This window comes from Natator depressus, chromosome 2 (genome assembly GCF_965152275.1).
Source record: "Natator depressus isolate rNatDep1 chromosome 2, rNatDep2.hap1, whole genome shotgun sequence".
Classification (NCBI taxonomy): domain Eukaryota; kingdom Metazoa; phylum Chordata; order Testudines; family Cheloniidae; genus Natator; species Natator depressus.
In genome coordinates, this window is record NC_134235.1 from 185,471,303 (window position 1) to 185,497,318 (window position 26,016).

Consider the following 26,016-nt stretch of genomic DNA (forward strand, 5'->3'; position numbering starts at 1 on the left):
TTCTGACTCTCTTGAGGCACAGTTTGCTCCCTGTTCTGTTCCCTGGGCAGCACAACTATTCACTGCCCTTAAATGGGCCTTGTGGTAACTCTGCAATTTGTCTTCTGTCATTGAGGGTGCTTACTTGGGGTTAGATGCTGAAGCTTTTACTGGTATGACTAATCTTCACTAATTCAATTCCTGCTTAAGTCAATGAATAAGGATTGCAAAATTGGGCCCGTGGGTGGTCTGTTTTCTCAAGTAATTATGACTTGTTTCAATGATTTGTTGCTCAGAACAGATGGCGAAATTAAGAGTCTTGGGAATGGAGTGGCTTGCTAAGTATGGCACATTTAATGTAAAGTAATTTATGTACGTTATTTCAGAAGTTTGATGGTTTAAAGATGAAATGGGGCCAGATTCTTCTCTCAGTGGAATTTACTTTTTATTTACACTGGTGTGAATAAGAGGTGAATCAGGCCTCAGAGCACTGGGGATTTACACCTAATGAAGGTCCAGCCTCATAAATCATCTTGTGTGTTCATCGTGTTCAGTGTCATATGGAGTGAAGATAGGTCAGCTCTGTTATATTTATCAGATGTCAAAAATGTGGAAAGTTGTATGTGGATAACTTTAATTAGGACTAGAAAGATGAGAGGTCTGTAAGCTAACAGAGAGAGAAATAGTAATAATTTTCAGATACATAACTATCATTTATTCTTGACAGAATTAGCTTTTTCGCTTCTGGTTAAGATAGTGTCATATTGACGTGACTTAAACAGACACATACAACCTATGCGTTGCACCCAGTCTTGACTTACTTCTTCATGATTCTTTGACAGCAGACCTAATTCTTCTTTCATGCTTTCTATCTGACGCTTCAGATCCATTTTAGTTAAATTAGCATCATCAATCACTTTATATAGGGAATTAATTTCATCTTCCACTGCCTTTCTGAATGGCTGCTCATTTTCATATCTGCAGAGAAAAACGTAGTAAGCATATGTGGGCAAACTTGCATATTGTAAATGATACTGTAGTAACCCTGGCCCCAGCATCAGCACCTGCTGTAGTTTTAGGATAGAAATACTATAAGGGCTAGGGTGACCATACATCCCGTTTTGGCCGGGACAGTCCCTTTTTTAAGCTTTATTGGCAAAAGTGGCAAGTTGGCAAGAGCAAATGGGGCAAATGCCCACTTTTGTGGAAATAAAGCAGAGTTTGGAGGAATGTGTGAGGGAGCGCCAGCCCGGCACAGGGGGTAGGTAGTGCTTGGGCAAGCAGTGATGCCAGCCTCACGTGGGCAGCGTTCTGGGGCTGTGCACTCCTGCAGAGCAGCGCGGCAGAGTGTCTGGCTCCAGCCGGGCAGCGCGGCTGCCAGACATGCTGCTCTGAGCGGCATGGTAAGGGGGCCTGGGCAGGGGGTCCTGGGGGCAGTCAGGGGATAGGGAGCAGGGGGCGGTTGGATAGGTGTGGGAGTCCCGAGGTGCCTGTCAGGGGCGGTTGGATGGGGCGGAGGTTATGGTTTGGGGGGCAGTCGGGGACGGGGACCAGGGTGGGTTGGATAGGTGTGGGGGGCCTGTCAGGGGGCAGGGGTGTGGATAGGGATTGGGGCAGTCAGGGGACAGGGAGCGGGGGGGTCGGATAGGGGATGTGGTCCTGGGGGGGCAGTTAGGGGTGAGTGGTCCCAGGAGGGGGTGGTCAGGGGACAAGGAGCAGCAGGGTTGGATGGGTGGGAGGTTCTGAGGGGGACAGTCAGGGGGCGGGAAGTGGCAGGGATCGAATAGGGGGTGGGGGCCAGGCAGTTTGGGGAGGCACAGCCTTCCCTACCTGGCCCTCTAGATAGTTTTGCAACCCCAATGTGGCCCTCGGGCCAAAAAGTTTGCCCACCCTGCTCTAGGGGCTGAGTTAGTGGATAAACCTGAGCTGGAGTAGGAGATGAGGTGATAAAATAAAAGAAGAACAGGAGAATAAAAGTAAGGGAGTTAGAAGGAAAATAGGAAAGCTTTCAGGTCAGGAGAAGCAGAAAAAAATAGAACTGGGTATGTTAGCAGATACTATTAGAGAAGGGAAGTAGAGGGAAATAAAATCTGCAGACGTACTGGAGAGAAACTATCAAGGGAAAAGAACTGAAAGGAAATATAATTGGTGAAAAAGGGAATTGATCAAAAAGTTGTGTTAGGTGAAAATAGATTCTGAAAACAGTAAATGAGAAGCTCAACCACAAAGGACCTAAAGTAAATGAACAGAGAGAATGACTGAACATCTGTTGAAGGAATGCAATTTGAAGGCATCTAATGGCCAACTGAGAGCCACTAGGTGAAGAAACCCTGCGTGTGGATAAACTTGTTGAACAGAGGTACGGCCACAGGATCATCGAATCTAAGGAATACTACAAGTCGAAGTGAAGCAAAGGACAGCTAAAGTGGAGTTGGACTTACAACCCAGGAGAGGAAAAACTGATTATTCTCTGAAGTGACTCAGTATATTGTTGAGAAATTTATTTTGTTCTCGTTAATAAGGACGCATTTGGTATTAACTGCACAAATTAAGGAAGAGTAGTGTGTACAAGCTTGCAAAGGTTAATGGATTAGTGGATTAACACTGCAAATTGTTGTCACAAACCGGATAGAAGGAGTTCAAAGCAAGAGGGTGACCATGTTAAAATAACATAAGTCAGTCAGGGGATAACTCAGGAGAAAGGACAACTGGTGGCGGGGCCCAACAGCCACTCGCGCCAACACCACTGATCATGTCATATTTCTTTGGAGCTCCTTGGTTGTCTAAATTTTCTAGCTACAGTTTTGGGAGTAATGCTGTTTCATTTGGAGAATTTAAAACCAATGCTTTAGTCAATGTTTAGACTGCATGGAGAAAACTGAGATTCTGACTGGGCAGTAAGTGGGTACAGCTGAAAAAGAAGTGAGTACATGGCTGAAAAATGAAAAAGGGACTGTAGAACAAATAGTCAGAAGATTAGGCTGTATGTTTGACAGTCGTACCTTGTCAGAATTGAAACAGAGGTTCTTCCCCAGGGTACAAACTCCAACAGAAGTCAGTACAAATTATGATTACAGGAGGTTTTACAAGCAATAGAAAAGTTAGAATCTCACGAAGCCCAAGATACTGATAACACGCTGAAAGACAAATTCATTGAGGGGTTATGTATGTTATGTTATATATGGAATGAAAGTTATCGTTAAGATAGAATCTGGAAACTTCCATCCTGGACTTTAAGAAGAGGCTATAAAACTTATGAGAGGTAAAGGACCAGTCAGGGCCGTTATGGTTTATCCACAGTCTGGCTACAAATATGCTGTTGCCTTGCAGTCTGAAAATGCTAGTCAGTGTGTGGTGCAGGCTGGCCAAAAGTCAGAGGATGGTAAATCTGGGATAGAAAATACATTTTTGGAGAAAATTTAAGAGGGGTATAGAGGTAAATTCAAGATAGGAGACTGGATTTGAAACAGGAAGTCTTGGCACCTAGAGAATACAGATGCAGGCCACAGGGAGTTTAGATGGGTCATTGCACAGCCAATAGTTGATTACAATGGTAATCCTATTTGCAGGAGATGTGGTGAGGTGGGACATATAGAAAGGAGGTACATGACTAAAAATACTAATGCTGTGGCTTTAAGCAGAAGGTTGCGGATTGGGGGTTGGATCTTGGAGGGACAAGAGAATAGACCTGAACAACATTGGAGGGCAGGCTGCTGCTATAGGAAAATGCCTGTCTTTTTGTTTAAGATTAATGGGATAGAAATGTGGGCCTTGCTGGATACCAGGTCACAAGTTACCACATTAGAGCCAACATTTCATAAAATATTAGGCTCAAAATTGTTTGACTACTAAGTACAGGGTGAAGTTGGTACCAGGAAATTGTTTGGCTATCCCATGTGTTGGCTACATGGAAGCTGAAATTAAAAGTGGGACTACTAAATATCCCAATCAGGGGATTTTTGTTAGTGATGTCAACAGTGAAAGCTTACCGCCAACAGTCATAGGTATGAATCTACTGCAACATTGTTATGAGGAGCTGCTGCAGGTACTAAGGATCAGGAGCAGCTCTCCAGTCAAAAAAAGAAAGTCTGGCAGAATACGTTTAGACATATAAGAAATTATAATACTTTTTATAATCAATATGGGGAAAGTGAGAATAAAAGAGACGCTTCCCATCAAGCTGCACCCAAATATAGAAACCATTTTAATTTGTAAAACAAAAATGGGTTGACAGGAATATATTGCTTTACCTCGCTGAGGTAAAGGGAATCCTACAATAGTTGCAAAAAAGTTGTAACGGGGAAAGGATTAGTACCAGTTGTGACTCTGAATTATGGGGGCCAGACCTATGACATTATATAGAAGTCAGGTGAGCTGTGCCAGTTATACTAATTCAAAAAAAAAGATGGGAGACTGTACTTTTGTGTAGGTTCATTTAAAGTTGAACCAGGTCACCCATAAGGCTGCCTATTCCTTTTCTAGAACTGAAGATTATTTAGCAGCATTAAAGTCAGCAATTTTTTTTCTACTATTGATTTAGCTAGAGGTACTGGCAAATTCCAGAAGATCAAGAAAAAAAGTGCCTTTGTGACACTCTGGGAGGACGTATTAGGGGAGACTTAGGACTGGAAGGGCTGTCTGTGTCAACCTGCAAAGGTGAGAGCCAGGGTGAGACCTTGTGCTTGTGGGCTAGCTACTCATGTCAGGGATCTGAACCACAGCTGCATGGCACAATACAGGGGAGGCGGGAACAGGACACCTTACGGGTCTAAGTAGTCCCCAAAATATCACACCATCATGTTAATTACTGGTATGTACCAGATAGATAGGCACAGAAGATATCTCTGACCATACCATTTCTTCATACACTTCAAAACCATTGTCAGGTCAATCATCATGCCTTGCTTTATTAAAAGGCAAATTATGTCAAGACACTAATTAGCAGTTTGAGAAACAGCATTGTCTAGTGGGTAGAATTCTGGAATGGGAATTGGGAGACCTGTGTTCTTTTCCTGGATCTGACATTCTCATACTAAGTGATCTTGGATGGCTTTTCCTTTCTGTATCTCTGTTTCCCCGTCTATAAAATGGGGATAGTAATGTGCACCCATCTTTGCAAGGTGCCATGAGAACTAAGGATGAAAAACACTATATGAGCTCCAAGTATTACTATTACTGTTTATTATTAAACACATTGGGGGAAGGCTTGGTTTGTTGTTCCTTGGGATGTCATCCACCTTTAAGGGCAAATCCCAGTCATGTTGAAGCAAATGGAAAGTTTGCCACTGACTTTGGACTTAAAACTACCCTGTCACCAGCACAGGCCTTATGCACACAATCTGCCTAATATTCTTATTTCTCTTTTAAAAATATCATAACATATAATGTTCCTGCAAGCATCTCTAATTTGGCCATTGCTTTATAAGGAAAATAAAAAAATCAGGTGGCAACTGCTCATTAGTAAAAAACATGCTATTAAAGCAAAATGCCTGGCTGAAAAATGCAGCTGTTTTTTCCCTACGAACTCAATGGGGATTTTTTTTTTTGTGTATATTGCTTTGTCTGTCTATATTACTGTAAGTTGTTCCTTTCTCATTCTAATCTTTCGTTCTAAATTACGGCCATGATATTGGCCTGGTCATGTGAAAAGTCTCTTGTTCAAGGCACAGACTGTCAGTTCATGGATGCTGCAGCACTGAACTCAGCCAGTTTGGGCAGCTGGACTCTCTGATACAGGTGTGAACGGAGCCAGCTTCATAAACAATTTCTACACTCCTCCATTGGTGAGCTGCCTTCTTTGCCTGGAATTCAGTAGCTTAGGAAACAGGTGGATGACCCAAGTGAGAGCTAGTAGAGATTTTAATACTCGTTGCTCTGATTCAGTGAAAACAAAGAAAATGTTTTGTGTTGTGTATTTAAATTGCTAGTGAAAGTCAGTGGGCAATTTTGTTTTACCTCTTAGATTATGAAATTGACAGACTGCATTTGAAAGAGTAGTATTAGCAGCTCAAAGCTTTGTCTTTCTGACAGAAACATTAAAGAGAAGGCCAAGAACACAGTGTATATTTTGATGTTATTAAATTTAACTATTAAAGAGAGATGAATTTAGGAAAAGATCAAAATCATTGAAGGGTGAAGATAAACTAGTGTGAAATACGTGTGGAGTATAAAGGTCTGATCTTGCAAACCCTTGCTTATGTAAACAGTTCTAATATGAATAAGGGTTAGAAGAATCAGGCCTAATATGTTGTAGAGTAAAGTGCAATTCAAAGGGACGCTATAAACCAGTGGTTCCCAAACTTTTTACTTTGCGCACCTCCCCCCAACCCTTGTCCGCACCCCAGGAGTTGGGCTGGGAGTAGCGCGTGGCTCTGGGAAGGGAGGATACGGACAGGGGTAATGGTAATGAGGCTGGGGGCGGGAGTGGGGCTGGCAGCCAGGGCCTGCGGGGCTGGGGCCAGGAGTTGAAGCTGGGTGGTGCTCCCTCCCCACCCCCTGTGGGGGCAGGCCCGAGCCCGAGCCACTCCCTCCTCGAATATTCCCCTGCACCCCCCAAAGGGGGCGCACCCCACAGTGTGGGAACCTCTGCTGTAAACAGACATCTACCAGTGATACAAATGGTAACTTCGATTTTGAAAACTGTAAGAATTTTTAAAAGTACAATTTGTCACTATTTGTGCTCTTCTTTTACTCTTTTCATTACTCTCATCATGGACAATGAAAATCAGTCGTCGGTTTCATTTTTGTATATAGGCATTGCACTGAGGCTCATTGTGCTACGACGTTTGTATTTCTTGTTTCACATGATGTTTTAAAAAAAACATAAACACATTTCCATAGGAATTGGGTTTTATAAAGGTTTGTTTTTATAAAATTAAAATTTTGAGCCAGATTTGAGTTGTGTCCCTTTAGCAAGAGCCCTAGGTCTTTATATCAGTGAGAGCCCAGTAATAACTTTGCCAGTAAATTTCTGACTGCTGGAAATATTTAAAGTTGCACTATTTCAAAATAATAATAATATGTTGCTCTCAAATCACCTATCTGAGGATCTCAGAATTCATTACAACCTTAATTTAGCTACATAATAAGACCGTGAGATAAGGTCACAGGATGTCCAAGGTCAAAAAGTGAGTCAGATCTCTATGCTAATTCTCTCTAATATGGGCATTCCGTTTTCATATTCAATATGGTAAGTGTATGTTTATTCAAAGAAGTCACCCATATTGTTGCCTCAAGAAAGCTACCTGTCTTTAAAATCTTCAGCACAGGCTTGAATGTTCTCCATCTGTAACATAAGTCGTGCATTTTCGAGGACTGCATCACCCACCTAGAATAATGACACAACAGAGTTAGAACAATTAAGTATATTAAATATGTGTATATTGCAAGCATATACATAATTTTAGATTCTGAAAGTAATTTAACCTTTGGCCTAGAGCTACTCAAATTATTCCATGGACGTGACATCTATTTGTTCACAAATTATCCACAAATAGGGTGTAATTTTTCTTAATTTCTTCATTGTTCACAATTGTTCAACAGCTAGTTGTGTAAACAAATTGTAGCTTCTCGTTTGCAAACTGGTCACTGTGGGTGAAGTTCACTGCTGTGCGGAGGACCCAGCACAAGGCCTATGCATAACTTAAGTGCTACTTAAATCCAATGTAGAAAGTATAAGTAGGACACAAGTGGTATATGGACCTTGTGTTGGGCCCTCTGCACAGTAGTGAATTTCACCCAGTGAATATTTGCTGTTCATGCCTAAATCCTATAATGTTTCAGTTCCCTAATTGTGTGGCATGGCTTCATAAACAGGATTCTTTTTCTCTTTTCACACAACCTATCCATGAAGATCTGTGACTGTTAGACAAAACTACTTTATGGCCGGAAAGAGCTTTTCAAACTGGCCAAGAGAGTAATTGCAGTACAAATCCTTCTTTTGGCTATTAATTAATGTTTTAATTTCCACATGTTCTTTGTGAATAAAAACAACCAAATGTTTACAGATAAAAGGGGTTGTGAATTCCACAAAAGAGCTCAGTTCTGCCACGCTGACTCACATAGAGTAGTACCTTACTCTGCAAATATTTTTGATACATGGCAAGAAACTACTCAACGTGAGCAAGAGAGGCACAAATAGCCCTAAGTGAACTGGCAGGTGTAATTCTCAAGAATGCTCAAAAATACTTTGTTGTTCTACTCACCCGGTGCTACTTATGGAAGACAGAATTAAAAATAAATCCAGAATGAGTCTTTAGCTTTGCTTTTAATGAAAAATAAATATGCCTGCAAACAAATGACTATAATAACTCTCTAACTTTTGCATAATATTTAGAGTATGCTACATAAGTTTGAGCTGAATTAAAATACTCTAAATTCTGGATGTTTTTGTTACCATAGGGTTGAGTGTTATAAATGTCGGGGCTTTCTCTATAGCATCCAACTAAATGCAATGAATGTGGGTGGGACTTGATAGGCAATTAAATCAGATGTTAATGCTCAGGAGTTCTTACACACCAGCTAACACATATCCTCTGGGTAGGTGTTTTATTACCCATATCCTAAGACATTTTAGAAACTCATAACATTTGAGTTAATGAAAAACAAACTTTAGGCATGACCAAAAGGTGATGTGCAGAAGCTAGATAAATAAGCAGCTGGAGAATAAGCTATCCAGCACTGTTCCCTCGGCTAACACATTCAAACTTTGAAAAATCCACAATGTAATGTTAATTCCATCAAAATGCAAAACACTTTTAGATTACAAAATTAGTCACTGGAGACTAAAGTTGATCTACTTACTTACCCATTTTTCTGGTCATAGGATTTAGGTGGGAATTGTGGGAAAGTGGCTGAAGCATGTGAGTAGGGGCTGCTCCTGACCACTATAAAGTTAGGCACCTTAAACCCCACTCACATCCTCCATCACCACTCAACCCCTTGTCTTCCCTTCCCTACTCTTCAGCAGCCTAGCCTCACTTCCACAGGCCTTACACCCTTCCCTCTAAACAGTCAATCTGTCTACATGAATGAGCAGTTCACGGAAGACGTGGCAGAGTGGCAAGAAAAATCTCAGGGGTTTGGTGACATGCTTTTGCACCTCTCTCTGGCAGCAGCTGGAGCCTCTGTCTCCCCTCCCAGAACTCAGGCTCCACTTTTGAAAGGGGAGAGGGAGATGGAGGGACACAGGGCAGCAGCGTTGAGGAAGGGTCTACCACACACAGACAAATGCCCTAGGGAGTCCTGTTACAGTGTCTGTGATCCAGGGGGTGAATAAGGAGCAGAGCTCAGCCTAGCCTGTTTCTCACTACTAGTGCTGCATCTTTGGCAAGAGCTTGAATTTTTCCCCATCTGGGACCCTACTCTGTCATATACCATCATGCTTTGGGGGGTTGTTTTTCATTTTAAGAATTTTGAACTACATTTTAATTACGTTTGAATTTTGATTGTAGCCATAAGACACAGATAAATACTGCAAAACATTTTTCTTGAATTTTAAATGAATTAATGTTTTCCTTATGGGAATCCTTTAATGTTTTGCTTTCTGCAGACGGCCCTGCAATCAAATTTTCATTGCAACGTTGCATGCACAGATTTTTTCAGAAATCAGTTTTTTTCTTACTCATCCAGTCTACATGGTTAAAATAATTTGTCAAGTATTTTAGAAAAAGGAATAAATTTGAGGAAATTGGGCGCATTGCCCAGCCAAAACAAGACTGCATTCATCAAACTATGCTTTGCAAGTTATTTACTACACTCTATTAATCACCAAAACATAAGGAGCCAAATTGAAACCTAGTGTAAGATGGTGAAAATCCTTTGACTCCAGTGAAATTGCACCTGTTTATGTCAGGTGTGAATGTGGCCCAGAAAATGCAAAATGAAGACTTTCACCCTATTTATAAGACTCAGCATTCTGCCTTGCCACTCTGAAAAGCATAAATCAAGAAGTGTCAACTTTTGTATAGAAGCACTGGCAAAATTCAATAGGTCAAATTCTGGCCACAGTTAAACCGATGCAATCCATTGATTTCAATGGCAGTGAGGCAAAACTTCAGTGGAGTTGCAAATGAAAGCAAAATTTGACCTGAAATATCTAGTCGTTTTGCTTTAGTTATCCACCTCAACATGGGTTCAAACTCTGCAGAGTCCACAAATAAAGTATGCTTGGTGGTCTTATCCAAGGCCCTGATCCTCAAAGGTATGTAGGCATCTAACTCCCATTGATTTCAGTGGAAGTTAGGAGCATAAATAACTTTGACCATCTGGGCCCAAGTTCCTAAAGAATGTTTGCGCACATGAAAAAGCTACTTCTCTGTGTGGCATGGGTATCAGTCTGCTCTTAGGAAGAGGCTGATCCAAGTCTTTCCATTGACTACAAAAGAAGTTGGAAAGTTGGATCAGGCACTAAAATAGCAATGGTGTTGCACGTCAGGAATGAGGAGCAGGTGCACATCTGTATGGGGAACCTTGCACAATTATGATTTTAAGTTTCTGACTCTCATATGTATCAAATTCATCCAAAAATAATAATAAAGAAATCACTGGTATTTTACCAAAAATGCAGTTCTGAATCTGCTATCATGTGAAACCTCTTTCCACTAGTAACAACAGTAAAAGTGAAACATCACTGCTTTTTTCTTTTTGAAAGAGTTCCTTTTAAAGGACCTGATCCAAAACTGATTGTAGTCAGTGGAAAGACTCCCATTGTCTTCACTGGGCTTTGGATAAGGCCCATAACGGCTACTGACTTAGTGTATGTTGCTGCTCCATGTTGCTCTAGGCATTGCCATTTACTTCAGAAGAAATGGGATTTGGTCCATAGCGACAGCTGGGCCAATTAGCCTCCTGTACCAGAGAAAGGATTGTCCAGTGCTTTTGGATTTGGTTAGAGTGGAATCTTTATTGGCTCTCATGGATGTAATACAGCAGAGCGCTTCAGCTTTGTATATGTTGTAAAATGTCAATGGATTGCTGACTATCTAAAAATGAATAAATAAAAATATATGTATTTACACTAACCATGTACCCTGAGTAATGGAAACAAACCTGAATAATGGTGTTTTTATTATTCACATCAAATACTATTATGTTTTTGTACTTTAATCAGTTCAGTTCAAAATGAAACAGGGCCTCCTGATGTGTGGGTAAAATAGTATAACATACAATGGACGCCACAGAGGGGAGTAATTGGTGATTTTCAGCTGGCTGGCTTTATATGTCTTCACTGTGACAAATTGATCCCTGGTATAGCCCATTGGTTTCAATTAAGTTACGTATGGCACATTATCTGTTCTAATTATTTTAAGAATAATAACATACATTAGCAGTAGTACTATCTCAGTTTTACTCAGACACTTAGTCTAACTTTTACATGGCCTACAGATGGCAACTGGAGATACTTTTAACCTCTGGGTCCAGGCTGTCTTAAATATTGGTAGTGTTCAAACTTTGAATCCAAAATGTTTCAAATTCTGAATTCAGACCTGAATTTTGTGGTTTGAGCCCATTGCTAATAGGAACATCTGTAGGGTCTGATGTTCAGAGGTATAGAACACCCACAACTCCAACTGAAGTCAACGAGTGCTGTGTCTTTCAGCACCTATCAAAATCAGACCCATACTGTTAAAAACTGGAGAGTAGAACTGAGGAGAAGAAACCTATATGGATAACTTATGGAGAAACTTGGAACACTGAAAAAATCATCTCTCTCTGTCGTATTTACATTAGCTGTGAAAAGAGTATAAAAAGGTTACTCTTTTATATACTCATAAGAAATGATGAAAGATTCCATCTAGTGGCTTTTTTGTTCGATTTCATTCTTCTACTAGCATCAGGAGTTGAATACAAAAATTAATATTAATGAGAAACGATCATCTTTGCAATTTGTAATCCTCGTCACCACTACATTGATTACAATGGGTGATGCAGCAGTTTAGGAAATGTCCTTATCTATGTTCATTTAAAATGACAAGGCTCATGGGGGAGTAAGTAACATCAGTTAGATATTGCTTCCTCTGTTTGTAAAATTAGACTATTTTTTTGCCACACAGGAGTGCTGTGAACCTTAATTCTTTAATGTTTGTAGTGCATTTTAAGATCCTTAGATAGAAAGTGCTATAAAATACAAAATTGTATAATTAATAATCCTTCTGAGTCACATAATATATTTCTATATTCATATTTGTAATAACTTTGTAATTTACCCTTTGAACATATGCTTTTAATTCTTAGACTAATGCCACAGCGCAATTTTTCCACTAGTTTTATTGTGAATTCCTAGATGTATTACATTTAGTTTTTAATTTATTTTCCCAATATTCATAGGAAATACGATTTACAACAGTGGATCAAACTATTGGTCCATCTAGTATCCTGTCTCTGGCAGTGGCCATTACCTGATGCTTCAAAGGGAGGTACACCTTCCACTCCTGGTAATGCATTTTGTAAATTGTACTACATTGGTCTGTGGGGGAGAATTCTCTCAAGATGATTGACGATTTCCTGATTGCTAATAGTTAGAGATTGGCTTAAACCCTGAAGCATGAGGTTTAATATATCTTCCAAAATGTTTGCTCTCATTGATTATGATAGCTTTGTATATTCTCATTATTTATAAAAATATACAATTCCTTTTTGCTAAGTTCTTAGCCTCAACAGTGTCCTGTGTCAGTATGACAACGATTAGACAGCCTCTTCCAGCTGCACAGTAGCACCCTCCCCATGGCCCTAGCGTTGCCAGGTGGTCTGGTTTTTGACTGGAACTCCTGGTCAAAAATGGACCCTGGCAGCTCCGCTCAGCACTGCTGACCAGGCTGTTAAAAGTCTGGTTGGCGTGGGGCTGGCAGGCTCTCTACCTGGCTCCATGCCTCTCCCCAGAAGGGGCAACATATCCCTCGGCTCCTAGGTGGAGGGACAGCCAGGGAGGCTTCGTGTGCTGCCCCTGTCCCAAGTGCCGGCTTCACAGCACCTGTTAGTTGGGAACCATGGCCAATTGGGAATGGCGGGGGTGGAGCCTGGGGGCAGAGGCCACTGGCAGCCCCTGCGCCTAGGAGCCGAGGGCCATGTTGCCGCTCCCAGGGAGCCACCCGAAGTAAGCGCTGCCCAGAGCCTGCACCACTCACCCCCCCTCACACACATCCCAACCCCCTGCTCCAGCCCTGAGCCCCCTCCTGCACTCCGAACCCCTCGGTCCCACCCCCCAGCTCGAACCCCCCATTCCCACCCAGAGCCTGCCAGACCCTCATCCCCTCCCACACCTAGAACCCCCTCTTGCACACTGAATCCCTCATTCCCTCCCTCTGGAGCTCCCACCCCCCAGCTGGAGCCCTCACCCCCTCCCATACCCTGAACTCCTGCCCCAGCCTGGTGAATATGAGTGAGTGAGGGTGAGGGAGAGCGAGCATCAGAGGGAGGGGGATGGAGTGAGTGGGGGCAGGACCTCGGAGAAGGAATGGGGCAGGTGGGGGACAAGGGTGTTTGGTTTTGCGTGATTAGAAAGTTGGCAAGCCTACACGGCCCCCCTCTTAAACCAGAAAGCCAGCTCTCAGTTCTGCTTCCTACAGCACAGCTCTAGAGTCAGCTGCAAGGTAGGCAGAACTGTGAGCAGAGTGGCTGTAGCTGAAAGAGAAAGCTATCAGAAGCTAAGGAAAAGGACCGCAGTGAAGCTGGAAGAGGAGCCTGTGCTACTGCAGGCTAATAAAGTAGATTAGTCTCTGGGGGCAGCAGGGGATTAAATATGCCAGTAAGGGAGGAATAGAAAGAGGGCACTATAAACTGAAAGAGAGGTGCAGAAAGGGAATTTGGGAATCCAGGAGGGATCTCCCAGAATGTGCATGTTAGCCACTATCAGCCAATTTGGGGCAGTCGGGATGTTTCCCTGCTTGCCTCCATTCCACCAGAGCCTTGCGGGGAAGGAGAGAAATCGGTTTCTCACTTCCTTGCAGCTCTTGGGGCAGCGTCTGATGCTATTAGGACAAGCAACAGCAGCAGCTACTGCCTGTCCTACGCCCTCCTGCTGCTGCTAGCAGACTAGGTAATTCTGCTGGAAGAGGGACTTTCCCCTTGGAAAGGAGGAGGGGCTTCGGGCTCAAGGGAATCTCAAAAGCAGCAAAATTTAATTCTTTTTCTAACTCACCTGAGGTTATTATAGCATTCACCAAGACTTTCCCTTTTAAGGAAAGTGCAGTTGGTGGCTCTTTAAAATAGGGTGACCAGATAGCAAGGGTGAAAAATCGGGACGGGGTGGGGGAGTAATAGGCACCTATATAAGACAAACCCCCAAATATCGTGACTTTCCCTGTAAAATCGGGACATCTGGTAACCCTACTTTAAAGGCCTGGAGGGAAACTGTCTGTTTACTGTGGCAGTTCTACAGTTTTATCTGGGTAGCACTGTACGATATGCAGTGGTTCACATGACACATTGGAGGGGTTGCATTTATTAAAAGTGCTCTGTCTTTTTTTATTAGTATATGTACCAGGTGATGCAGTGGATGCCATCTTTACCCCATTTTACTGAACAACAGTATAAATGGATGTGCAAAATCTGTATTAGCTGTTGTACTAATGTAGTGGTAATTTATGTACTGACCTTTAAAAATATTTCTTTTTATACTAGTTAATGTGATTTGAGGCCCAATCCTATTAGCACTCAGTATGTAGAATTCCTACTGAAGTTAATGGGAGTTCTGCATGTGGCGTGCTTACAAAGATCAGACACTCTGGAGCCAATCTAACTGCCATGAAAGTCAGTGGGGATATGGGTGTTATATTGGGGTTTTAATGCTTCTTAGCTGTGAATCTTCTATTGTTCAAATTGATATCCTTTTCTGAAGTTGCGTGCCACATATGCAGAACTCGGAGGCATCCAGTGTTAAAACAGAAGGGAATCTTGGCTTCAGGGATCTTCACAGAAACACATTCCCTATTTTATTGGTATGAAATGCAACATTTGAGTGTAAATGGGTGAATTAGTTTTACAATTATTCCTCTCAAGCACGTTGTGCTTTTTTCTTTTCTTTTTTAAACCGAGAAGAGTAAATGGAGCTCTTAATGAGATTTGACTTTAACATTGGGCACTTATGTATAGGAAATCAGAAAAATAAAGCACTAAGTTTTCCAAGTGTTATGGAGCAACATGTAAGTAAGGGTCCTAATCATACATACTCATTTAACATATTAAAGAATGTCGAACAAATTGTTCCAATTAGTTATGCAGTAGATTTCATTATCAAGTGGCCACTGGGAAGAAATGCACATATGCTAAGTAACAAAGCTGTGGCATGCTGCCTTATTTAGCTCAATTGTTCATGCACATTCTGAGGTTTTATGTAAAAATCTGTCTAATATGTCATGTTCCTGTAATTTAAAGAAAAATTAAATATTAGGACAAACTTGAAAAACTAAAACTTATTCAGTCCAAAAGCTATTAACCTATTAACTGTGGGACTAAGCTGCTAGAGGCCTCCTACTGTTGGTACAGAAATCAGAAACCTTTTTTAACTGACATGAAAATCAGTTACCATGGAAATGACTGTGGTAGCAAAAATTCACCTTTATGATTCCATTAAAAGGGCAGGTAGGAAGAGTAAATGGAAACTGTCAAAGAGAGGAGTAATTTAAACATAAATGACAGATAACTATCCAATAAAATTAAAAACATAAAATTAAAAATGGGTTTGTTTTCAAAATATGTCCAAGTTTTCACTAGTGTGAATACCCTTTTTGAAATATTTTGGTATGTGGTGTGCCTAAATTTGAGGCCACATTTGTATTCCTAGTCAGTGGAACATGACTGGACTAAAGAAGCTACAAGCTCTGAAACTGGGAGAAGGTCTCTCTAGCAGTTGATGGATGCCTTCAATCTGTTTATTTGAATGACAGTTTCAAGAGCTTTTAATGGGGGGAGTCACCAGTACAATCAGCTACTTTCTTGAAAGAGTCGAGAAGATGAACTGATTTTGAAAAGGAAAGCAAAGAGGAAGTTTAAGAAAGGGAAAGTTTAAAAAAATAAATCAAAAACAGACCTATATTTTGTCAGATAAGCCCAATAAACCATTAGGTCTGGTATTGTCCCTCCATCAGCAACCTATGCCTGTTGTTTAACCAAAAGACAGACAGATCAGAATGATTTGAAGCTACCGTCCAACTAACTGTATTAATTATCAGCTTGGACAACTGTTTTTTATTGAAGCAAGTGTACACATGCTAGTTGGGACAGATGCAAAGTGGGAGGATTTCTACGGGAACAAAGTGAATTGAGAAAATCTTGCTGAAAGGAATGTATGTGACAGAAATTTAAATTTACTTAATTTTATCCTTCTCACCCTCTTCCTTTCAGTTCCTTTCCCAATCTGCTTATGTAAAGTGAAAAAGATTTAAAATTCTAATTAAATGTCTGTTCCCCAAAATAGAAAGTTATTTGTAATGAGAAATACAAGAACCTGAAAAAAGGGTGCTTAAACTAATCTTAGTAAGTTTATAGGGGATGAGAGGTTAGTTAAATCTCCATGATTATTCAGTTGGGTGTGTGTGAATGAAAAAGGGGAAGGGGGAACTTATTTTGTCTATCAGATGGCAAATAGTACAGTTCAAATCCTAGAAGTACAGAATAACAGAAATGGAAAAAATGTGGCAGGCCAATTTCATCACTGTTGTGATTTCAATGGAGATTATGTGGTTCTGAGATTTTGGAAGATCACCGGAGTTTTCTTTATGGAACCCTTCATTTGCAATCCATCTCAGTACAGTGGAAGTCAGCTATTGTCCATATCCATTCAAATGGGAGTATTAAGTTTGAAAGAAATAAAGGACTGATCCTTTAATTAACTGCAGCATTTAGAATTACATTCAGTAATTATTTTCTAGGGGCTTAAGACCAAGGAATCTCTCTCTTCTAAACTCTTCTCTAGCGCTAAACATTTAATAATCACTCAGACAAGGAAGGTATGTTTTCCTCGTCCTTTACATATCAGGAAGCAGTGACTCTGAAAAAGATTTAGGGTTGTGGTGGATAATCAGCTGAACATGAGCTTCCAGTCTGATGCTGTGGCCAAAAGAGCTAATACAATCCTGGGATACATAGGAGAATCTCAGGAGGAGTGTAAAAAGTTATTTTTCTTTTATAGTTGGAACAGGTATGACTGTTGGTGGAATGCTGTGTCCGGTTCTGGTGCCCACAAATCAAGAAAGATGTTGATAAACTGGAGAGGGTTCAGAGAAGAGCCACAAGAATGTCTGGGATAAAAACCATGCCTTTTAGTGATAGACTTAAAGAGCTCAATCTGTTTAGCTTCTCAAAGAGAAGGTTAAGGGGTGACTTGATTACAGTCTATAAGTACCTACATGAGGAACAAATATTTAACAATGGACTCTTCAATCTAGCAGAGAATGTGTAATCATCACTTATCCCTGCCACTTGAGCTAAAGAAGTAACTCTATTAGTCATCAGTCAGTAGCAACCACTAGAGGGAGACATGGTTACACTATTTAAGCCACTGTATTACACATGCACCTTCAAATCAGGTACAGTATTTGTGTATGCAGTTATCTAGTTTGTGTGTTCAAATGTGGGGGTTGTATGTACCAACATGGGCGCATATGCATGCACAAATGCACTGTTGGCAGCCAAAAGCCAGATGCTTTCAAAAGTTGGTCCACAAAGTCCTTTTAGGAACATACAGACACTCATTTATCATGTCCACCTCTGTACAATGCTAAAGGGGAAAAATGACTCATCGGACATTTATCCTTCCAGGCTGTTACATTAGGGAAAAGTTAGTTCACCCTATTTACTGGGGTATGGTACTCACTGTCAAAGAAAATTGATACTTTCCTACACTCTTCCCATTCATTCTCTGAATCTGAATGTAATAGTAACACTCATAGTTTATCATCTATAGATCTCAAAGTTTTTACAAAAGTGGAAAGCATAATTATCACTTGATGGGGAAACTGACTTAGTGATTTGCCAAAGGGTACATAAGTGATGAATGGCAGAGCTCAAAATTGATCCCAGGTCTCCTGGCTCCCAGTTGGGCACTATATCCACTGGACCACAATGAAAGAGTGTCTTTCCTCTCCCACCTTGTTTTGCTATATTCTGATGAAGGGACTGATTCTCCAACGGGAGAAAGTACTATCTGATGGCTAAAGAATAGGTCTAGGACTCTGAATATTTGGGTTCTCTTTTTGGCTCTGCCACTGATCCATTGTCTACCCCCAAGGCAAGTTACTTCACCTATGTGTGCCTTACTTTGCCCAGTTAGAAACCACCCTACCTCTAATGTGTTGTGAGACTTAGCCAATAAATATTTTTAAAGTATTTTGAGATCCTCAAATGAAAGAGTATGCTTTGTGCACACTGCACAAGTGAAACATTAAGATTCAAATATTAGCTGTTTTTACTCTGACCTTTCATTAGCCCTGCAAAAAGTATCACTTGCAAGTTTGTGTTGGCTTTCCAGGTTTTTCTGTTCTTTTTCCACTCGACATAAACATGGTCACCATTTTACAGTCAGGTGCTAAATATTTTTCTTCACAAACATTGTGTGGAATGTGCTGCCTAACTTGTGTATAAAACACTGAGTATGTGGAGGACAGGGAAGGGCGAGGGGATGGTGGGAGTGTCCAGGCGGGAGCTACCTGGTCGTGACCATGTAATAATTGCTTTTAACTAAATAGAGCTTTTGAAAATGTGGTCAAATAAATCAGAGAATAAAACTGAAATCTGAATTGCTAATTAAAAACAAGGTTGTGATGATATCAAGTTGGTGGATAAACTCATTCAGTCTTAGTAGTTTTCTTTTAATAATTCTGCTCCTCATTGTAATAAGCACAACTAAGAGAAAATAACTGATTTTAATCAGGCTAGACTATAACACCTGGGGGTGCATTTCAGTGTCCCGTCCGTTCCCCCCCCCTCCTGTTTAATAAGCATTTTCCACAATACACTGTGAAATGATAATGTTAATTATGATGAAGATAGATTTGAAATCCTTCATCTAGGGCACTGTGCATTGGAATCAGGCGGCATTTATCATCAGCATCCAAACCTACTGCTAGGGGTTTGCTAATGATTCATTAATCTTTTTAATTGTTAAAGTTCTTGTACTCACTTGATGATAGATAGTCTCCCAGTTCTCTCTCAGTGCTTCCCAGCTGTTGACATTGGATGACTTCTTTTCCAGGTAGATTCTGATGTGCTCTTCCAGCTCTTGGTTGACCTGTTCGAGAGCTCTCACTTTCTCTATGTACTCCACCAGGCACCCATTCAGGCTCTCATAGGATAGGCCCCTTCCCTTTTCCAGCCCCTGGGCTAATGGCACAGTTAAACAGGAGCTGCGCAGGCCTTGTAAGAAGACACTGCTGATGCCTAGGGCTCTACGGGACACGCGGGTCCCTAGGCTGCTCACACCTCCAGTGGGGACAATACCCACATAGACACCTCGGGGTCTAGGTAGGCTGCCAGTACCCCCAATGCTTAACCTTTGGCTGGTAGCCCCAGTGCTTTCAGTCGTGGAGGAAGAGGGCTGTTGCCCCAAGAATGAAGATCTACGTCTTGGCATGGGCATGCTGCAGCTAGAGTCTATTGCACTAAACAGGTTGACTCTGCCTTGAAGCCTCTGTGCCGTACCCACACTGGTAGGATTTGCAGAACCAAGCAGATTTTTGGTTTTGTGTTGTTTTTGCTTTGTCCCAACTCCTTCTGGAACATTAGCATTGTTTCACTGATCATCACAGGCATGGTTGTCACATTGGGGCTTTTCACTGGGTCAGCAAATCCATTTAAAAAGAAATCTCTCTGCTGCTACTGCTGCAAGTAAAGCATATGAAAAGGACAAAGCTGTTTACGGTGACTGCAGAACAATAATTTCTTATAGTGCATATGTTAAAATAAAACTGGTGTTTTCTAGGCTGCAAGCCAGACAGATTCTTAGCATTTTACATATGCATATATATTACACACACACACGGCTAGATTCTGGCACCCTTATTCATGTTGAGAAGTACCATACTTCATGAGTAGTCCTATTTGTAGAATCACGGAAGTGTAGGACTGGAAGGAACATTGAGAGGTCATCTAGTCCAGTCCCTGTATTCAAAGCATAATAATTAGACCATTCCTGACAGGTGTTTATCTAACTTGTTTTTAAAAACCATCAATGATGGAGATTCCACAGTCTTCCTAGGCAATTTGTTCCAGTTCTTAACTACCCTAATAGGAATTTTTTTCTAATGTCCAACCTAAACCTCCCTTGCTGCAATTTAAGCCCATTGCTTCTTTTCTGATTCTGAGAGGTTAACTAGAACAATTTAACACCCTCCTCCTTGTAACAACCTTTTATGTACTTGAAATACTGTTATGTCCCCCACTCAGTCTTCTCTACTCCAGACTAAACAAACCCATTTTTTTCAGTCTTTTCAATCTTTCCTCAGAAGTCATGTTTTCTAGTCCTTTAATCATTTTTGTTGCTCTCCTCTATTTTTCTTCAATTTGTCAACATCTTTTCTGAAATGTGGCTCCCAGAACGGGACACAATAGTCCAGCTGAGGCTTTATCAGCATAGAGTAGAGTGGAAGAATTACTTCTCTTGTCTTGCTTACAACACTCCTGCTAATACATCCCAGAATGATGTTCCCTTTTTTTGCAACACTTACACTGTTGACTCATATTTACCCTGTGATCCATAGTAACCTCCAGATCCCTTTCCGCAGTACTTCTGCCTAGGCAGTCATTTCCCATTTTGTATGTGTGCAACTGAGGCCACGTCTACACTACAGGGGAAATTCGATCTAAACTACGCAATTTGAGTTACTTGAATAGCGTAATTCAAATCGACATAGCTTAGATCTACTTACTGTGGGGTCCATACTATGCAATGTCGATGGGAGATGCTTTCCCGTTGACTCCCCCTACTCTTCTCAATCCAGTGGAGTACAGGAGTCGATGGGAGAGCAATCTGCAATCGATTTAGCGGGTCTTCACTGGACCCGTTAAATCGACCGCCAATGTATCAATTGCCGCACGTCGATCCCCCGGTAAGCGTAGACAAGCCCTGATTGTTCCTTCCTAAGTGGACTACTTTGTCCTTATTGCATTTCATCCTATTTACTTCAGACTATTTCTCCAGGTTGTCTAGATTATTTTGAATTATAATCCTGTCCTCCAAAGCACTTGCAACCCCTCCCAGCTTGGTATCATCTGCGAACTTTATAAGTGTACTCTCTATGTCTTTATCGAAATCATTTATGAAGATATTGAACAGAACCGGAGCCAGGACCGATCCCTGCGGGATCCCACTCAATATGCCCTTCCAGCTTGATTGGGAACCACTAATAACTACTCTCTGGGAATGGTTTTCCAACCAGTTATGCACCCACCTTTTAGTAGCTCCATCTAGGCTGTATTTTCTTAGTTTGTTTATGAGAAGGTCATGTGAAACAGTAGCAAAAGCCTTACTAAAGTCAAGACATACCACATCTACCATTTCTTCCTATCCACAAGGCTTGTTACCCTGTCAAAGAAAGCTGTTAGGTTGGTTTGACACAATTTGTTCTTAACAAATCCATGTTGACTGTTCCTTATCACCCTGTTGTCTTCCAGGTGTTTGCAAATTGATTGCTTGATTATTTGCTCCAATATCTTTCTGGATATTGACGTTAAGGTGACTGGTCTGTAATTCCCCAGATTGCACTCATTCCCTTTTTTATAGATTGGCACTATATTTGCCCTCTTCCAGTCTTATGGAAGACACGAGAGATTCCAGGAGTTTTCAAAGATAATTGCTAATGGCTCAGATATCTCCTCAATGAGCTCCTTGAGTATTCTAGGAAGTATTTCATCAGGTCGTGCTGACTTGAAAACATATTACTTACCTAAGTAATTTTAACTTGTACTTCTCTAATTTAGCCTCAGATTCTACCTCATTTTCATTGGCATTCACTATGTTAGACATCCAATCGCTTTGTACCTAGGGGACTGCTCGTGGAGTAAACTACTACTCAAAATGGGCATGAGTATTGAAAGCTGGCTCCCAGCATATATGTCCAGTTTCCAAAGAGTTAACAGGAACATAACCTACCTGGATTTTAATTGATTCAGAAATTAGAATTTCCCCTTCACCCTCCAGAGTTTCTCTGGGTCTCTGAGACATTACATTGTCATTTCTCCGGACTTTAACTTCACCTTTACAACCATATGAAGCATCACATCACAACCACCGGCCTTCTGGCTAAGGACTGCAAAGAACTTGCAGAGTTAGCTCTACCTATTCTATCAGCATATGTCATGCTTGCCATATTCTTTTTTCTGTATTTTTAAAACCCCCAATAGCATAGGTGCACATGAATGAAACGTACTGACTAAATGGAAGATAAAGGTTAAAAGACTTTTTTTTCATTCTCTTTATTTCAGTTTTTCCTTATTGGGTGTTTGCATAGTATTTGGATGGGTAGTTTATACAAGTAAATAGATGATATAATAGGCACGTGGCATAATGTTTTTCAGCAAGCAGAGGCCATGCATATTGACATGCATGGTCCAATAGACACATCAAAATTATAAAATCAGAATTGTTCCTGTTTAGGATTAGTATATGGGCATGTACCCAGGTGTGTTTGTGGTATACTGATGACAAGCACTGACCTTGTGTAGTGTAGGTTTATATATGGGCGTTCAGATGGGTCTTTAGTGGGGTGGATTTGGACTGGAATGTCCTCACATATATCTATATGATAAGATTCCAGAATTGTCACTGAGTGTCTCTCTGAAGCTTATGATGTCTGTAAAGTCATTAGGAATTAATGGAAACAGTTACAAGCATGGTTGACGGCTCTTTTTGTTCACAATATCACCAGGTTCAGTCTGTTCATGTCCAGTTTTTGCATTTTCAACTGTTTTGATTGTATGAGTTATATCTGTGTTATACGCAGCTACAATAAGGCATGTATCTATGCCCTGCCAAGAGTCCTAGACCATTGTGATAGCATAGGTAACTCAGCCAATCAGTGCCCTTACTCTACAGCTAATTTGCACACAACAGTTTCATTGGTGTAATGAGGGACGTTGCATAGATAGTGGCTTTTTTGGCCCAACTGCCATGCTTCAGCACACACCTTCATTTGCCACTTACACAAATCAACACAACTCTCCCAGCACAACACAACCCCAAGTACACACGGTTCCTCATTGCAGCACACACCCCTCATTTGACACCTGCATAAATCAACACAGATCTCTCAGTACAATCCCCTTACACACACACACACACACACACACACACCGCCCAACAGAACCAGTGAGCATGATAACCCCAAACATCACTCGGAAGCCTGGAATGTTTGTACAGTCAGTGTGCAGTGATGGAAACAATCAAAAACTGAGAGCTCTTTTTGTTTACAATATTGGTAGGTTCAGTTATTGCTGGGATTCGTGGTCTGTTACAGTCCGGTTTATAAATTCTCAGCCATTTTTGGCTGTTTTACATACATGACTTTATGAATTACACCTGTGCAACAGCATGGACTTTTAGCTTATATCTATAATAAAAGCTGCCTAGGTATGTGTTTGGACATTTGGGAGGTGATATTTGGTTTTGGATGTGCTTTCTAGAACTGAGTTTATGCACTCTAACAAGGACGCTGCGGTTTTCCTTCATTTGCCTAGTTGTCACGAGTGATGAGATGACTGTCATTGGTGTGAACCATTCTGCGTATAGTTTTTTTAATTTGTAGTGTCTGACGGTGAGTTTGATGATAATTGTAGCCACCATTATTCATTTGCCTATAGAATATTTGAGACCTGGGAACTAAAATCATTAGTTTTTTTGGGGTGAGGAGAGAGGATAAGGAGGGGGACAGATTTCTAGCCAGTATTTCACTATGTCAGGGCAGTCCCGTAGCCCGTATCCCTTATCCTTTTTGCTATCATCAGCCATGACCTTTAGGGTAGGAGCTAATTGGTGAAGTCCCAGTGGAGTCTGTTTAGCATTTTGTAGTGATTAATTTAGTTTGCTGTCTCTAGTAGACCTGTTTTATGCCACTCTGCTTTATATGTCTTGTTGATGTCTACACCCATAGTTTTTCCATCAGTGAATTATTTTGTGGCTTTTGTTATTAAGAAGAAAAGGAGTACTTGTGGCACCTTAGAGACTAACCAATTTATTTGAGCATGGTTGAGTCATTATACTAAGTAAAACTATTTCCCCTTGTTTATTCCCCCTCCCCTCCCCCCGAACTGTTCCTCAGACGTTCTTGTTAACTCCTGGAAATGTGCTGGAAATGGCCTTCCTTGATTATCACTTCAAAAGGTTTTCTCTCCCCCCACCCCACTCTCCTGCTGGTAATAGCTCATCTTAAGTGATCACTCTCCTTACAATGTGTATTTTTTCATGGTCTGTGTGTATATAAATCTCCTCACTGTATTTTCCACTTTATGCATCTGATGAAGTGAGCTGTAGCTCACGAAAGCTCATGCTCAAATAAATTGGTTAGTCTCTAAGGTGCCACAAGTACTCCTTTTCTTTTTGAGAATACAGACTAACACGGCTGCTGCTCTGAAACCTGTTATTAAGAAGGTTCATGCCAGGCAGATTTGGCATCTGTAGTATGCAGGAAAATTCTATACTGGGACGGTTAGATTTGCTAACTTTTTTTCATGGAGTGGTGGTGGTGTAAGCATGCCCAGAAATCAGAGGGCCCTGGTAGGTATATTTATTGTAGATGTTAAGATTGAATTAGCATCCTTGCATACGCCAACTAGAAATAACGCATCCTTTCTAAGCCATGCCATCCAAAAAATCTTTACTACTTATTTCTAAATGCTGTTTCTCTAGGTATGGGAGCTAGGATATGTTGAGTAGCATGTATTTTTCTGCATGGTGTTGTCTGTCTTTATTTTTCCAAAATTTGTGTTGAATAATGGGGCAACAGCGTTTAAATTCCTTACAGTCTTTATATAAGTATCCTCCAGCTGTAAAATCTGTTATATGTGCTTAATTAAGACATTTAGTATTTCCTCAGTCCTTCACTCTGTAGAGAGCATTGTGTGAAATTCATTTGGAGTAGATTAAAGACTTGTGCTATCTTTTCAAACTTGAGAGTTGTATACGTTATCCAGTGCCAGTGGGTAATGCTAGCCAGGTAGGGTTATGGCCATGACCTCCTGGGGAGTGTGCTGATTCAGTGACCTTATTAGGGAACCTTGATGGAGTGCCTTCTATAGAACCCCACTGGTAAATTAAAGGAGCACTCCCCTGGAAGTACCTTAAGGAGATGCTGGTGGTATAAACACTGCTTGTCTTTCTACAGGGGCGAATTCCCTCTTGGTGTAGAGACTGTTGCTGGTACAGAAGAGTGAAATTTGCATTTACATTGTTTGTACTAGCAAGTGTGACTCAGACCCTATGTACATATGGAGAGACATAATATATATTCTATTATTCCTATTCTACTCAAATATCCAATTTGAATCTACATTACAAATCAAACAGCTAAAAGTTCTCCAGTCTTTTTTAAATGATACTTTCAGTATAGTTTCCCCATATAGCATATAACAAATTCAGCCCTTGCAGAAGTTAAGTACAACTCTTATTTAAGCCAACGGGAATTGTACCTGCTTCTGTAAGGAAGATATCAATTTAACTCTATTCACTCTCCCTTTATGCTTCAGATGATAAATACACAGTGTACAGTGTCCTGCAGCCTTTTCCACAGGCCAGACTCCTAGTGAAGTTTGTTACACCCTAAGCCGATCAGATGTTCCTCAAATGGAATGTTTATCATTCAGTCACCAGAGTTAAGGATGTACAGCTTTTGCCTCTTCGTTGAGCGTGTGTGCACTTGAATGCTCTCATTGTCCATATCCATATCCAATAACTTCTTGACAGTAAATCTAATTACCTATTAGAGAAGCAGAGAAACTATACTTCTCTGATTCAAAGAGATGAATGAAATGACCAGTAACAGCCATTCTATCCTTAAAAGCTATGATTTTATGGTTCTGTGAAGATTGTGGCCCAGATTCGGAGTACTGTCT

The 26,016-nt window shown here is 40.9% G+C and overlaps 1 protein-coding gene across 2 annotated transcripts in view; it reads right to left on the bottom strand.

The window, feature by feature from the left end:
* The window catches only part of BFSP2 (beaded filament structural protein 2), a 38,312-nt gene extending 18,728 nt beyond the window's left edge, over positions 1-19,584 (bottom strand). For both annotated transcript variants that reach the window (XM_074945542.1, XM_074945541.1), the window contains exons 1-3: positions 19,097-19,584; positions 7,224-7,306; positions 801-957 (exon numbers count right to left, since the gene is read on the bottom strand). In XM_074945542.1, the coding sequence (XP_074801643.1) occupies positions 801-957; positions 7,224-7,306; positions 19,097-19,552 (696 nt within the window). In that variant the 5' untranslated portion in view covers positions 19,553-19,584. The remainder of the gene's footprint in view (positions 1-800; positions 958-7,223; positions 7,307-19,096) is intronic.
* Positions 19,585-26,016: the final 6,432 nt, after the last annotated feature.